The sequence below is a fragment of the Phacochoerus africanus genome, chromosome 5 (assembly GCF_016906955.1).
Source record: "Phacochoerus africanus isolate WHEZ1 chromosome 5, ROS_Pafr_v1, whole genome shotgun sequence".
NCBI lineage: Eukaryota > Metazoa > Chordata > Mammalia > Artiodactyla > Suidae > Phacochoerus > Phacochoerus africanus.
In genome coordinates, this window is record NC_062548.1 from 91,913,187 (window position 1) to 91,926,408 (window position 13,222).

Below are 13,222 nucleotides of genomic sequence, written 5' to 3' on the forward strand. Positions count from 1 at the left end.
CTGAGCCAGACCTTTCGCCTCCAGGTGTAATTCTTGCTATTTCCTTCTCCACTAATGTGCTGGGTGATTAGATCTACCCCTACAACTGTCCCCCATGCCATTTCTAGCAACTCTTATTTTTATTTTTTTGGCTTTTTAGGGCTGAGCCGGCGGCATATGGAAGTTCCCAGGCTAGGGATCAAATCGGAGCTATAGCTGGGGGCCACAGCAACACCAGATCCCAGCCTATGCCACAGCTCACGGCAACGCCGGATCCTTAACCCATTGAGCAAAGCCAGGATCAAAATTGCATTGCCGAGACCAGCTCAGCAGGTTGGGGCTGAAGAACGGGTGCTGTGAAACTTAAGGAAAAAAGTTAACATAAAACAAGACATAGACATTTGTCTTAAGTGAAAGTGGGAACCGGGGGAATCAAGGTCTCAGGGACCAAGAGAGCTGCCTCAAGAAACCACACTGCTTTTATTGTGCTCTTCAGGATTAAGTCAAGTGAAGAGGGGGCTATAGGTGCAGGATATAGGGTTTTTTTTTTTTTTTAATTAATTTTATAAGTTCTTTTATTTATTTATTTATTTATTTATTTATTTATTTATTTATTTAATTTTTTTTATTTTCCCACTGTACAGCAAGGGAATCAAGTTATCCTTACATGCATACATTACAATTACATTTTTTTTCCGCCACCTTTGGTTCTGTTGCAACATGAGTATCTAGACAAAGTTCTCAATGCTATTCAGCAGGATCTCCTTGTATATCTATTCTAAGTTGTGTCTGATAAGTCCAAGCTCCCGATCCCTCCCACTCCCTCCCCCTCCCATCAGGCAGCCACAAGTCTCTTCTCCAAGTCCATGATTTTCTTTTCTGAGGAGATGTTCATTTGTGCTGGATATTAGATTCCAGTTATAAGTGATATCATATGGTATTTGTCTTTCTGGCTCATTTCACTCAGTATGAGATTCTCTAGCTCCATCCATGTTGCTGCAAATGGCATTATGTCATTCTTTTTGATGGCTGAGTAGTATTCCATTGTGTATATATACCACATCTTCCGAATCCAGTCATCTGTCGATGGACATTTGGGTTGTGTCCATGTCCTGGCTATTGTGAATAGTGCTGCAATGAACATGCGGGTGCACGTGTCTCTTTTAAGTAGAGTTTTGTCTGGATATATGCCCAAGAGTGGGATTGCGGGGTCATATGGAAGTTCTATGTATAGCTTTCTAAGGTATCTCCAAACTGTTCTCCATAGTGGCTGTACCAGTTTACATTCCCACCAACAGTGCAGGAGGGTTCCCTTTTCTCCACACCCCCTCCAGCACTTGTTATTTGTGGACTTATTAATGATGGCCATTCTGACTGGTGTGAGGTGATATCTCACGGTAGTTTTGATTTGCATTTCTCTTATAACCAGCGATGTTGAGCATTTTTTCATGTGTTTGTTGGCCATCTGTATATCTTCTTTGGAGAAATGTCTATTCAGGTCTTTTGCCCATTTTTCCATTGATTGATTGGCTTTTTTGCTGTTGAGTTGTGTAAGTTGCTTATATATTCTAGAGATTATAAGCCCTTGTGGGTTGCATCATTTGAAACTATTTTCTCCCATTCTGTAAGGTGTCTTTTGGTTTTCTTTTGGGTTTCCTTTGCTGTGCAAAAGCTTTTCAGTTTGATGAGGTCCCATGGGTTTATTTTTGCTCTAATTTCGATTGCTTTGGGAGAATGACCTGAGAAAATATTCATGATGTTGATGTCAGAGAGTGTTTTGCCTATGTTTTCTTCTAGGAGTTTGATGGTGTCCTGTCGTATATTTAAGTCTTTCAGCCATTTTGAGTTTATTTTTGTGCATGGTGTGAGGGTGTGTTCTAGTTCCATTGCTTTGCATGCAGCTGTCCAGGTTTCCCAGCAATGCTTGCTGAATAGACTTTCTTTTTCCCATTTGATGTTCTGGCCTCCCTTGTCAAAGATTACTTGACCCTAGGTGTCAGGGTTTATTTCCGGGTTCTCTATTCTGTTCCATTGGTCTGTCTGTCTGTTTTGATGCCAGTACCACACTGTTTGGATGACTGTGGCTTTGTAGTATTTTTTGAAGTCTGGGAGAGTTATGCCTCCTGCTTGGTTTTTGTTTCTCAGGATTGCTTTGGCGATTCTGGGTCTTTTGTGGTTCCATATAAATGTTTGGATTGTTTGTTCTAGTTCTGTGAAAAATGTCATGGGTAATTTGATAGGGATTGCATTGAATCTGTAGATTGCTTTGGGTAGTATGGCCATTTTGACAATATTGATTTTCCCAATCCAGGAACATGGAATATCTTTCCATTTCTTTACATCTTCTTTGATTTCTTTGATGAAAGTTTTATAGTTCTCGGCATATAGGTCCTTTACCTCCTTGGTCAGGTGTATTCCGAGGTATTTGATTTTGTGAGGTGCAATTTTAAAAGGTATCGTATTTTTGTATTCCTTTTCTAATATTTCCTTGCTGGTATACAGAAATGCAAGTGACTTCTGAATGTTCATCTTATATCCTGCTACTTTGCTGAATTTATGAATCAGTTCAAGGAGTTTTGGGGTTGAGTCCTTAGGGTTTTCTATGTAGAGTATCATGTCATCTGCATACAGTGACAGTTTGATCTCTTCTCTTCCTATATGGATGCCTTTTGTTTCTTTGGTTTGTCTAATTGCTGTGGCTAGGACTTCCAAAACGATGTTGAAGAGCAGTGGTGAGAGTGGGCATCCCTGTCTTGTTCCAGATTGGAGTGAGAAGGCTTTCCGTTTTTCCCCATTGAGGATTATATTTGCTGTGGGTTTGTCATAAATGGCTTTGATTATGTTCAGGAATGTTCCCTCTATACCCACTTTGGCGAGGGTCTTGATCATGAATGGATGTTGGACTTTGTCAAATGCTTTTTCTGCGTCTATTGAGATGATCATATGATTTTTGCCTTTTTTTTTGGTAATGTGGTGTATGATGCTGATTGATTTGCGTATGTTGAACCATCCTTGTGAACCTGCGATGAACCCAACCTGGTCATGGTGTATAAATTTTTTGGTATGTTGTTGGATTCGGTTGGCTAAGATTTTGTTGAGAATTTTTGCATCTGTATTCGTCAATGATAGTGGGCGATAGTTTTCTTTTTTGGTGGTATCTCTGTCTGGTTTTGGAATGAGGGTGATGGCGGCATCATAGAATGTCTTTGGGAGTATTCCTTCTTCTTGAACCTTTTGAAAGAGTTTCAGGAGGATGGGCACCAATTCCTCTTTATATGTTTGATAGAATTCACCTGTGAAGCCATCTGGTCCTGGACTTTTTTATTTGTAGGGAGTGATTTTATGACCTCTTCCATTTCATTTCTAGTGATGGGTCTGTTCAGTTGGTCTGTTTCTACTTGATTCAGTTTTGGCAGGCTGTAAGATTCTAGAAAATTGTGCATTTCTTCCAGATTGTCCAACTTGTTGCCATATAGTTGTTCATAGTATTCTCTTATGGTTTTTTGTATTTCTGCTGTATCTGTTGTGATTTCTCCTTTTTCATTTCTAATTTTGGTTATTTGGGTTCTTTCTCTCCTCTTTTTAGTGAGTCTGGCCAGGGGTTTGTCAATTTTGTTTACCTTTTCAAAGAACCAGCTCTTGGTTTTATTAATTTTCTCTGTTGTTTTTTGAGTCTGTATTTGATGGATTTCTTCTTTGATCTTTATAATTTCCTTCCTTCTGCTGACTTTAGGCCTTTTTTGTTCTTCTTTTTCTAATTCGTTTAGGTGGGGGGTTAAGTTGTCCATTTGGGATCTTTCTTCTTTTTTGAGAAAGGCCTGTATTGCTATAAATTTCCCTCTGAGCACTGCTTTCGCAGCATCCCACAGATTTTGAGCGGTTGTGTCTTCATTATTATTTGTTTCAAGGTAGTTTTTAATTTCCTTCTTGATTTCCTCCTTGACCCATTGGTGTTTTAGTAGCATGTTGTTTAGTCTCCATGCAGTAGGTTTTTTCTCTTTCCTTTTCCCATGGTTGATTTCTAATTTCATGGCATTGTGGTCAGAGAAGATACTTGAGATAATTTCCATGCTCCTAAATTTATTGAGGTTAGCTTTGTGTCCCAATATGTGGTCGATTCTTGAGAATGTTCCATGAGCATTTGAGAAGAATGTGTATTCTGCTTTTTTTGGATGTAGTGTCCTGAAGATATCAATGAAGTCTAACTTTTCTATTGTTTCCTTTAGGATCTCTGTTGCTTTATTGGTTTTCTGTCTAGAGGATCTGTCCATTGATGTGAGGGGGGTATTAAGGTCTCCTACTATGATTGTCTTCTCATCAATATCTCCCTTAAAGTCTGTTAATATTTGTTGTATGTATCTGGGTGCTCCTGTATTTGGGGCATATATGTTGACAATAGTAACATCCTCTCCTTGGATGGATCCCTTAATGGTTAAGTAGTGTCCTTCTTTGTCTTTCTTTATGTCTTTTGTTTTAAAGTCTATTTTGTCTGATATGAGTGTTGGGACTCCTGCTTTTCTGTCATGTCTATTGGCGTGAAATATTTTTCCCCACCCTTTCACTTTCAATCCATATGTATCCTTTGTCCTAAGGTGAGTTTCTTGCAGGCAGCGTATTGAAGGTTTTTGCCTTTTTATCCACTCAGCCACTCTGTGTCTTTTGATTGGGGCGTTCAGTCCGTTGACATTTAAGGTGATAATTGATAGATGATTATTTATTGCCATTTTGAACCTCGTGTTCCAGTTGATTCTATGGTTCTCCGTTCTTCCTTTCTATTTTTTTTTTTTTTGGTTGGATGGTCTCCTGTTATTATCTGCTTGAGTGTATTTTTTCTTTTCATTTGTTGCAAATGCAATATTTGGTTTTGGCTTGTGGTTGCCCTGTTTTTTAAGTATGCTAACCCCTTCCCATAATTGTGTGTTTTAGCCTCATGGTCCTGTAAGTTCAAACACTTCATTACTATATTAAAATTAAGAAGAGAAACATACAAACAAACAAACAAAAAGGGTGATTTATTTCCTAACATCCCTTGCCCACATTTTATGGTTTTGATGACTCTTTTTTATTTTTTTCTTTTTAATTTTATTTTGTTTGAGGCCTGTTCATGATTAAATCTGTATGCCGGCTTATTTGAGTGACTGCTCTCTGATTGCGGTTTCCTCAGTCCTAGTTCTTCCTCTTCTTCTTCTTCTTTTTTTTTTTCTTTTCTTTTTTCTTCCCTTTCCTTCCTTTTTGGTTTAGAGAAGCCCTTTCAATATTTCCTTTAACCTGGGTTTTGTGTTGCTGTATTCTTTTAGTTTTTGTTTGTTGGGAAAAAATTTTATTTCCCCTTCTATTTTAAATGATATTCTTGCTGGATAGAGTATTCTAGGTTGCATATTTTTTCCTTTTAGCACTTTAAATATCTCTTGCCATTCCCTCCTGGCCTGTAGTGTTTCTGTAGAGAAATCAGCTGATAATCTTATGGGGGTACCCTTGTAGGTACCACTCTGTTTTTCTCTTGCTGCCTTTAGGATCCTCTCTTTATCACTAACTTTTGCCATTTTTATTATGATGTGTCTTGGTGTGGGTCTGTTTGGGTTCAGTTTGTTTGGGGCCCTCTGTGCTTCTTGTATCCTGAACCCAGTATCTTTTAGATTTGGGAAGTTTCCAGCGATAATTTCTTCAAATATATTTTCCATCCCCTTATCTTTTTCTACTCCTTCTGGAATTTCCTATTATGCGTAGATTGGCCCGCTTTATATTATCCCATAGGTCTCTTATATTGCTTTCATGTTTTTTTTTATTTAGTTTTCTGTCTGCTGACCTGATTGGGTGATTTCCATTCTTCCATCTTCCATATCACTGATTCGTTCTTCTGCATTATTCATTCTGGTTTTTACTGCCCTTAGTTCAGTTTGTATCTCTGCAACTGAATGTTCTAATTTTTCTTGGCTCCTCCTTATATTTTCTAGTTCTTTTCTGAGGGTATCTGCATTACTGTTCATATCTTCTCTTAATTCCTTCAGTGTTTTCACTATTTCTCTTTTGAACTCCAGGTCTGTCAGACTGCAGAGATCTGTTTCATTGTTGACTGTTTTAGGTGAGTTCTCCTGTTGATTTGACTGGGGATGGTTCCTCAGCTTCTTCATCTTGCTTGTTGTTTTCTTTCTCCTGAGGGAGTTGTACTCTCCGTTATCGGGCAGTGTTTGCCTTGTCACTGCCGTGGAATATTTCCTGAGAGCTGGCGTTGTTGGTCAATCTTTTTTGAGGCAATGTGGCTTTTCTGGAGTGTTGATGGGGCTAACAGTGTCTCTTTGAAGCAAAGGAGGACCTCCTGAGGGCAGACAGGCCTCGGAGGTCCACACCACGATGGTAGCAGATGTCACTTGGTCAAGCAGAGCTTGCTCTGGTGTTTTTAGGCTGTGGGCTTCTTTCAGGGGGTTGGTGGTGTTGGGCAGCTGTTCCTCAGGAGTGCAGCACCCCCTGGGGGCTGGAGCAGCTATCTGGGTCACTGAGAACTTAAGATGCTCTTCCCTAGGGCAGCCCAACTCAGAAGGGCGACCTGAGAATGTAGGCAGATCTTTTCTCGACTCGGCCAGGCTTGTTGCAGCTTTTCTGGGCTCAGGGGGTCCTGCCTGGAGCTGGGAGTCCTATGCAGCTGATCCGCTATAGCTCGGCACCCCCTGGGGGGCTTGGGCGGCTAGCAGGGCCTCTGAATAACCAAGAGGCTCCTCCCCAGGGCAGTCCGACTCAGAAAGATCATCTGAGATCTTTTCACGGCCCGGCCAGGCTTGTTGCAGCTTTTCTGGGCTGCAGTGGTTCCTGCCTGGAGCTGGCAGTCCTATGCAGCTGATCTGCTATAGCTCGGCACCCCCTGGGGGGCTTGGGCGGGTAGCAGGGCCATTGGAAATCCAAGAGGCTCTTCCCCAGGGCAGCCCAACTCAGAAAGACCATCCGAGAATTAGGCTGATCTTTTCACGGCCTGGCTAGTCTTGTTCTAGCTTTTCTGGGCTGCAGGCCTTTTCTCGGGGGCTGGTGGTGTTTGGTGCTGCTCTGCGGAGGTGTAGCTCCTCCAAAAGGCAATCAGGCCTGTGCAGGGACAGCCCCTGCGGTGGTAGGCTCAGGCAATTGTTGAGGCCAGCCCTCCGGGATGGCAGGCAGCCCCAGGTCCGGCGAGAGTGTAGGGGGTGGCGGGGGTGGGGAGAGGGGATGCACTGGGAAGCACAGCTTTCAGCTAGCTAGAGGGCCTGTAAGCTTGCTGTGGCATGGGGGGTATTCTATGGGAACCCACCCCTTCTTCTCTCCCCTCCCCAGCACGGGCGCAGACCAGGCTCTTCTCCCAGGTTCCCTCTGATGTGGCTTTCCACTTCCCCGCCCCTAGAGTATTGCTCCCTTCCTCTGCGACAGCTTTGTTTTCTAGTCTCCCAGGCAGTCTCTGCCCCATCAAATGGTTTCTAGACCTCCCAAGCAGTTTCCGCTCCGCCCCGCCCCCCCAGCCTGATCCCGGGGACTAACCTCTCGAGCCAAGATCTCGGTGCCGAGCCCCCACCCAGGCGTCCCCCGGCCCTTTCCCGGGGACTAACCTCTGGAGCCGAGGATTTGGTGCCCAGCCCCCACCCAGGCATCTTAATTTTTGGTGACTCTGCCTGTAGTTCAGATGGTCCGTTCGGTTCTTGATCGGCTTTTCCGTACTCCAACTTACTGCTACACTCTTCTCTGCATCTGGAGATTCCTCTGGTTCATTTGATCTTTCCCCTGTGTAGGTGACTTTCCAGGGTGCGGGATCCCTTTCTCCTCCTCAGTTCCCTTTCGGGAGCGCCTGTCCAGCTCGGGTTCACCTTCTCTCACTCTCCTCTTTTCTCCTGTTTTGCCTAGTAATGTCACGAACTTCTTGCCGTTATTGGAGTTTAGGTTCTTCTGTCAGAGATTGCTTGCTGTTCTGTGTGAGTTATTTGTTCTGTAGATGTGCTTTTTTTGTTGTGTTTGTGGGAGAGGGCGAGCGTGTCCCCCTTCTCTTCTGCCATCTTGTCTGCAAACCTGTATAAGTTCTTTTATTATTTTAAAAGATGGTAGATGGTTAAGCTTTTACTTTGACTCTTAGGCATTTAAAAATCATTAGCATTTGAGGAAGCTTGGGTTAGCTGTCTATGCATAGCATTCCAGAGAATCATCACTGTGCTTCCGCAAATGGCATGCCTATCTATGGCAACCCTGGGTGCCTAGGTTTGCACCTTGGTTCTCTTTGCTTTAATGCATATTCTGCTAAATAACTGCTCATAAACCACTTGGGGCCATGAGGTTCCTCTTTCTCTTATTCTTTAGAGGACATATCATGCTTGTACAAATGGCATGCCTATCTGCTCAAGTCCTGGGTGCCTAGACTAATGCATTATGTCCTCATTCAGCTGACCCTATGAATAACTTATGCCTTTAGTTCTTTTTTCTTAAGCTTAAGTCATTTACCAGCACTGGGACTGTTTTTTAAGCAGGAGGATAGGGCAAACTAAAGCAGGACAAGATGGAATTTTCAGCAAAGAGGCTAAGAAAATATTGTAGAAACGTGTCTCGTGACACTGCATCCCCTTGGATACTAGTCAAGTTCGTTACCGCTGAGTCACAGTGCGAACTCCATTTCCAGCAACTCTTAATCTTGCACTTTTCTAAAAGTGTGAGGCAGAGTGGCCTCGGTGGCTTTTTCGGGGTGTTACGTCTGTCTTCCCTCTGACTTGTTAAGCTGTAGCTACTCTCCTACTCCTTTCCAGTTTTATCTTAGGCATCTTTAGGTACCCATCCAATGGCTTTCTTCAGCTTATTTATGTTATCTCCCTGACCCCAGAAAGTTATTGAATTTGTGATCTCTGTTGGAGTTGAGTCTTTCTCTTTCATTTGGGCTGGGTTGTTCTCCACATCTTGAACCCTTTGACTGGATTTTTTTCTTTGTCTGATTTTAAATTCACCCCGATACTTTGGCTTGTTTCTGTTACTCTTCTTCCTTAGCCAGAAATTTCCATAAAATTTTTTATTTTCTGGAGGCAGAAAGACTCAAAGAAAGTTGGAACTTCCTAAAATTGGAAGTTCTAGGAATCTTAGAAGTTATTAAACCTGGTCATAGATATGAGAGTATGACAGCCTATCTTAACATAAATTGGCACCAAACAGTTTTAAAAAATATATGTTTAAAGTACTTAGAATCATAATCCTGTAATAATAATTTTATAGCTATTGTTAGTTTTATTTAATTTCAAAAGTAATAGCGAAATGGTCTTAATGCTGAGTATGCTTATGTAGTTTAAAAAAAAAAATCTGGGAGTTCCCCTGGTGGCTTAGTGGTTAACAAACCTCACTAGGATTTATGAGGATCTGGGTTTGATCTCGGGCCTCGTGTATTTGCAACGTGTAGCAAGGGACGTCCCTGACAAGGGATTTTAATCTCCAAAATATATAAAACAACTCATGTAGCTCAATATCAAACAACTTAATCAAAAAATGGACAGAACACACAAGGCCAATAGGCACATGAAAAAGTACACAACATCGCTAATGATTAGAGAAATTCAAATCAAAACTACCATGAGGTATCATCTCACACCGTCAGAATGGCCATCATCACAAAGTCTACAAGCAATGAAATGCTGTGAAAGGTGTGGAGAAAAGGGAATCCTCCTACATTGTTGGAGGGAATGTAAATTAGTACAACCACTATGGAAAACAGTATGGAGGTTCCTCAGAAACTAAAAACAGAACGACCATATGATCCTGCAATCCCATTCCTGGGTATATATCTGGAGAAAATCGCAGTTAGAAAAGATACAAGCAATCCAATATTCACTGTAGCACTAGGTACAATTACGATTAACAGAACCCGACTAGCATCCATGAGGACATGAGTTCAGTCAGTGGGTTAAGGATCTGACGTTGCTGTGAACTGTGTGGTGTAGGTCACTGACGCAACTCAGATCCCTCGTTGCTGTGGCTCTGGTGTGGGCTGGTGGCTGTGGCTAAGAGTGCGGCCCTAAAAACACAGAAAGAAAAAAAATCTGCAATTGCGTTGCTATGCCACTAGGTGGCATGGTATTTTACTATTTCCTTAAAGATATTTGTAATCAAGTATAAGTCGTCTAATCATTTAAAAAAATTAACACATTTATTACATGTAAGAAACGCTAAACAAATTATTATTATTATTTGCTTTTTAGGTCTGCATCCACCTCATATGGAGGTTCCCAGGCTATGGGTCGAATCAGCTGCAGCTGCTGGCCTACACCATAGCCACAGCAACATGGGACCAAGCTGTGTCTGTGACCTATGCCACAACTCATGGCAAAGCTGGGTCCTTAACCCACTGAGCGAGGCCAGGAATCAAACCTGCATTCTCATGGATCCTTAACCACTGAGCCACGAAGGGAACTCCACAAATTCTTTAATTTAACAAAATACTTGGGTTTTAAAATGATATTTTTCTTAACTCTTGATTGTTTGTTTGTTTATTTATTTATTTATTTCTCTTTTGTCTTTTTAGGGCCGAACCCACGGCATGTGGAGATTCTCAGGCTAGGGGCTAATTGGAGCTGTAGCTGCTGGCCTACTCCACGGCCACAGTAATGCCAGATCCGAGCTGTGTCTTCGACCTACATCACAGCTCACGGCAAAGCCGGATCCTTAACCCACTGAGCGAGGCCAGGGATTGAACCGCAACCTCATAGTTCCTGGTCAGAAGTTCCACTGTGCCACAACGGGAACTCCATTGATTGTTTATTTAATCATAAATCTTAGGTGAAGTTATACTCTGAGGCTTAAATTGATAACAAAACTTCCTTGGGAATTTGTTCTTGTTTGTTCCACGTTTGAGAATTCTGTTTGTCAATGGTTGTTTTCCCCTATAGTGAAATATAAGCTTTCCTTCAAATATTATTATTTTAGTTCTACCGTATGGAAGGAACAGTAACAAAAAGAATGTTATAAAGATAGTTTGGAGTAGCTCTGCCTTTCTTTTCTCTGAAAGAGGAACTCCTGGGCTTACATTATTCTTAATGTTTTATTTTTTTAATTTTGGAAAAGTAAACTAGTTCTTTTCTCCAGCTGAGTGCTGAAGGTAAGTTTACAAATAATCTAGGAACTTATGTTTTAATGAATTTCTTTAGAACTTTCTCTAGTTAGAAACTAGTTTTTAAAATAAATCTGCCTTGGAGTTCCTGTTGTGGTGCAGCAGAAACAAATCTGATTAGGAACCATGAGGTTGCGGATTTGATCCCTGGCCTCGCTCAATGGATTAAGGATCCGACATTGCCGTGAGCTGTGGTGTAGGCAGACGAAGTTCCAGTCTGGCGTTGCTGTGGCTCTGGTGTGGGCCGACAGCTACAGCTCTTATTAGACCCCTAGCCCAGGACCCTCCATATGCCACAGGTACAGCCTTAAAAAGACAAAAGGATAAAATAAATCTGCCTTAATACTTAAAGTGGTCATCTTTTTTTTTGTTTTTTAGGGCTGCATCCCCGACACATGGAGGATCCCAGGCTAGGGGTCAACCCGAGCTATGGCTGCCGGCCTACACCACAGCCACAGCAATGCCAGATCCGAGCTGCATCTGTGACCTACACCACAGCTCATGGCAACGCCGGAACCTTAACCCACTAATCGAGGCCAGGAATTGAACCCAAAACCTCATGGTTCCTAGTCGGATTCGTTTTCACTATGCCACAATGGGAACTCCAAGGATCCCATTGTAGTATCTGTGAAGATGCAGGTTCGATTCCCTGGCTTTGCTCAGAGGTTTAAGGATCTGTCATTGCTAAAAGGCTGTGGTATAGGTCACAGATGCAGCTTGGATCCCATGTTGTCGTGGCTGTAGTGTAGGCCTGCAGCTGTGGCTCAGATTTGACCCATTGGCCCTAGGAACTTCCATGTGTCACAGGTGTGGCAATAAAAAGAAGAAAAAAATTAAATACTCCTTAATTTGTGTTTTTCCAGAATCTTGGACTTGTTAATACCGCTTACGAACCGGGTCTGTGACACTGGACCAAACAAAGTGAGTCCTGTGTACTCGGCAGTGTTTGGAGGGCAAGAAGAGTGCCTGGAAATGTTACTTCAGAATGGCTACAGCCCTGATGCCCAGATGTGCCTTGTCTTTGGATTTAGTTCTCCCATGTGTATGGCTTTCCAAAAGGAGTAGGTATATTTGCTATATTTTTATTCTTTTTTGCTATATGGAGATAGGTGTCCAAATGACTTTCCTTTGTGATAAAATTTAACATTTATTATTAGAGCTAAATTGGTAACTTAAAAAAAAAAACCAGACAAGAACAAAAGCCATCTATGATGCACCTTATTCAGTTAAAGTATAATGAAAGTGAGGTGATAATGTCAATTTTTTTCTTTCTGTCTTTGGCTCTGGGTTATAGTTTTGGTGTAGCACTTTTGAGAATACTTTCAATATATTAAAGTAAATGAAGAAGTTCCGTGATATCTTTGGTCTTCAAAACAATTTAAGAATTAAAATAAAGTTTACGTTATACAGTGAATGTGGCCTGAGGATTTAATGTATAATATGGTGACTCTCGTTGATAACACTGTATTATATAATTGAAATTTGCTAAGAGTAGAACTTAAATGCTCTCCAAAAAAAAGTTAAATATATGAAGTGATGAATGTGTTAATTAAAGGGGAGGACCCTTTCACAATATATATGTATATCAAACCACCACAGTATATCCTTTAAATATTTTATTGTCAATTGCTGAGGGTAAAAAGATAAAAAAAGAATTAAAAATAACTTTGTCAGGATGATATTGACTGAGTTTCAGATTATTTACCATTTGAAGTTAGTAAGACTTGTTATGAGTCTAAAGAAAAGCTTTAGTTTTGAAGTTACTGCATTTTTAATGTATTTGGTATGTAGTACTTTCTGTAAGTCATACTAATTAAATTAAAAACTTTAAAAAAACACTTGTTTTGCTAATCTTCCATGATCCTATAAGTGGAATAAATGAATAATTATTGATTATCCCGTATTAGCTTCTGGCAAAGTCTTATCTATATGACTCCTAAGATTTTAAAATAGACAGTAAGAATAAGGCTATGTGTAAGAAAAGCCATACTGAGTAAAATCTGTGGCCCATCCAATAATGGAATAAGTTGTACGGATAGACGCTATTTTTTTTTTTTCCATCCATTCATTGTTTTTTAAAAAAATTTTACTGGAGCATAGCTAACTTACAATGTTGTATTAATTTCCAATGTACAGCAAAGTGAATCAGTTATATAT

General features: G+C 41.0%; 1 protein-coding gene across 4 annotated transcripts in view; it reads left to right on the forward strand.

The window, feature by feature from the left end:
* Window positions 1–13,222, forward strand: part of ASB3 (ankyrin repeat and SOCS box containing 3) — a 114,887-nt gene that overhangs the window by 64,236 nt on the left and 37,429 nt on the right. For all 4 annotated transcript variants that reach the window (XM_047782090.1, XM_047782093.1, XM_047782092.1 and 1 more), the window contains exon 7: window positions 11,929–12,126. In XM_047782090.1, coding sequence (XP_047638046.1) covers window positions 11,929–12,126 — 198 coding nt within the window. The remainder of the gene's footprint in view (window positions 1–11,928; window positions 12,127–13,222) is intronic.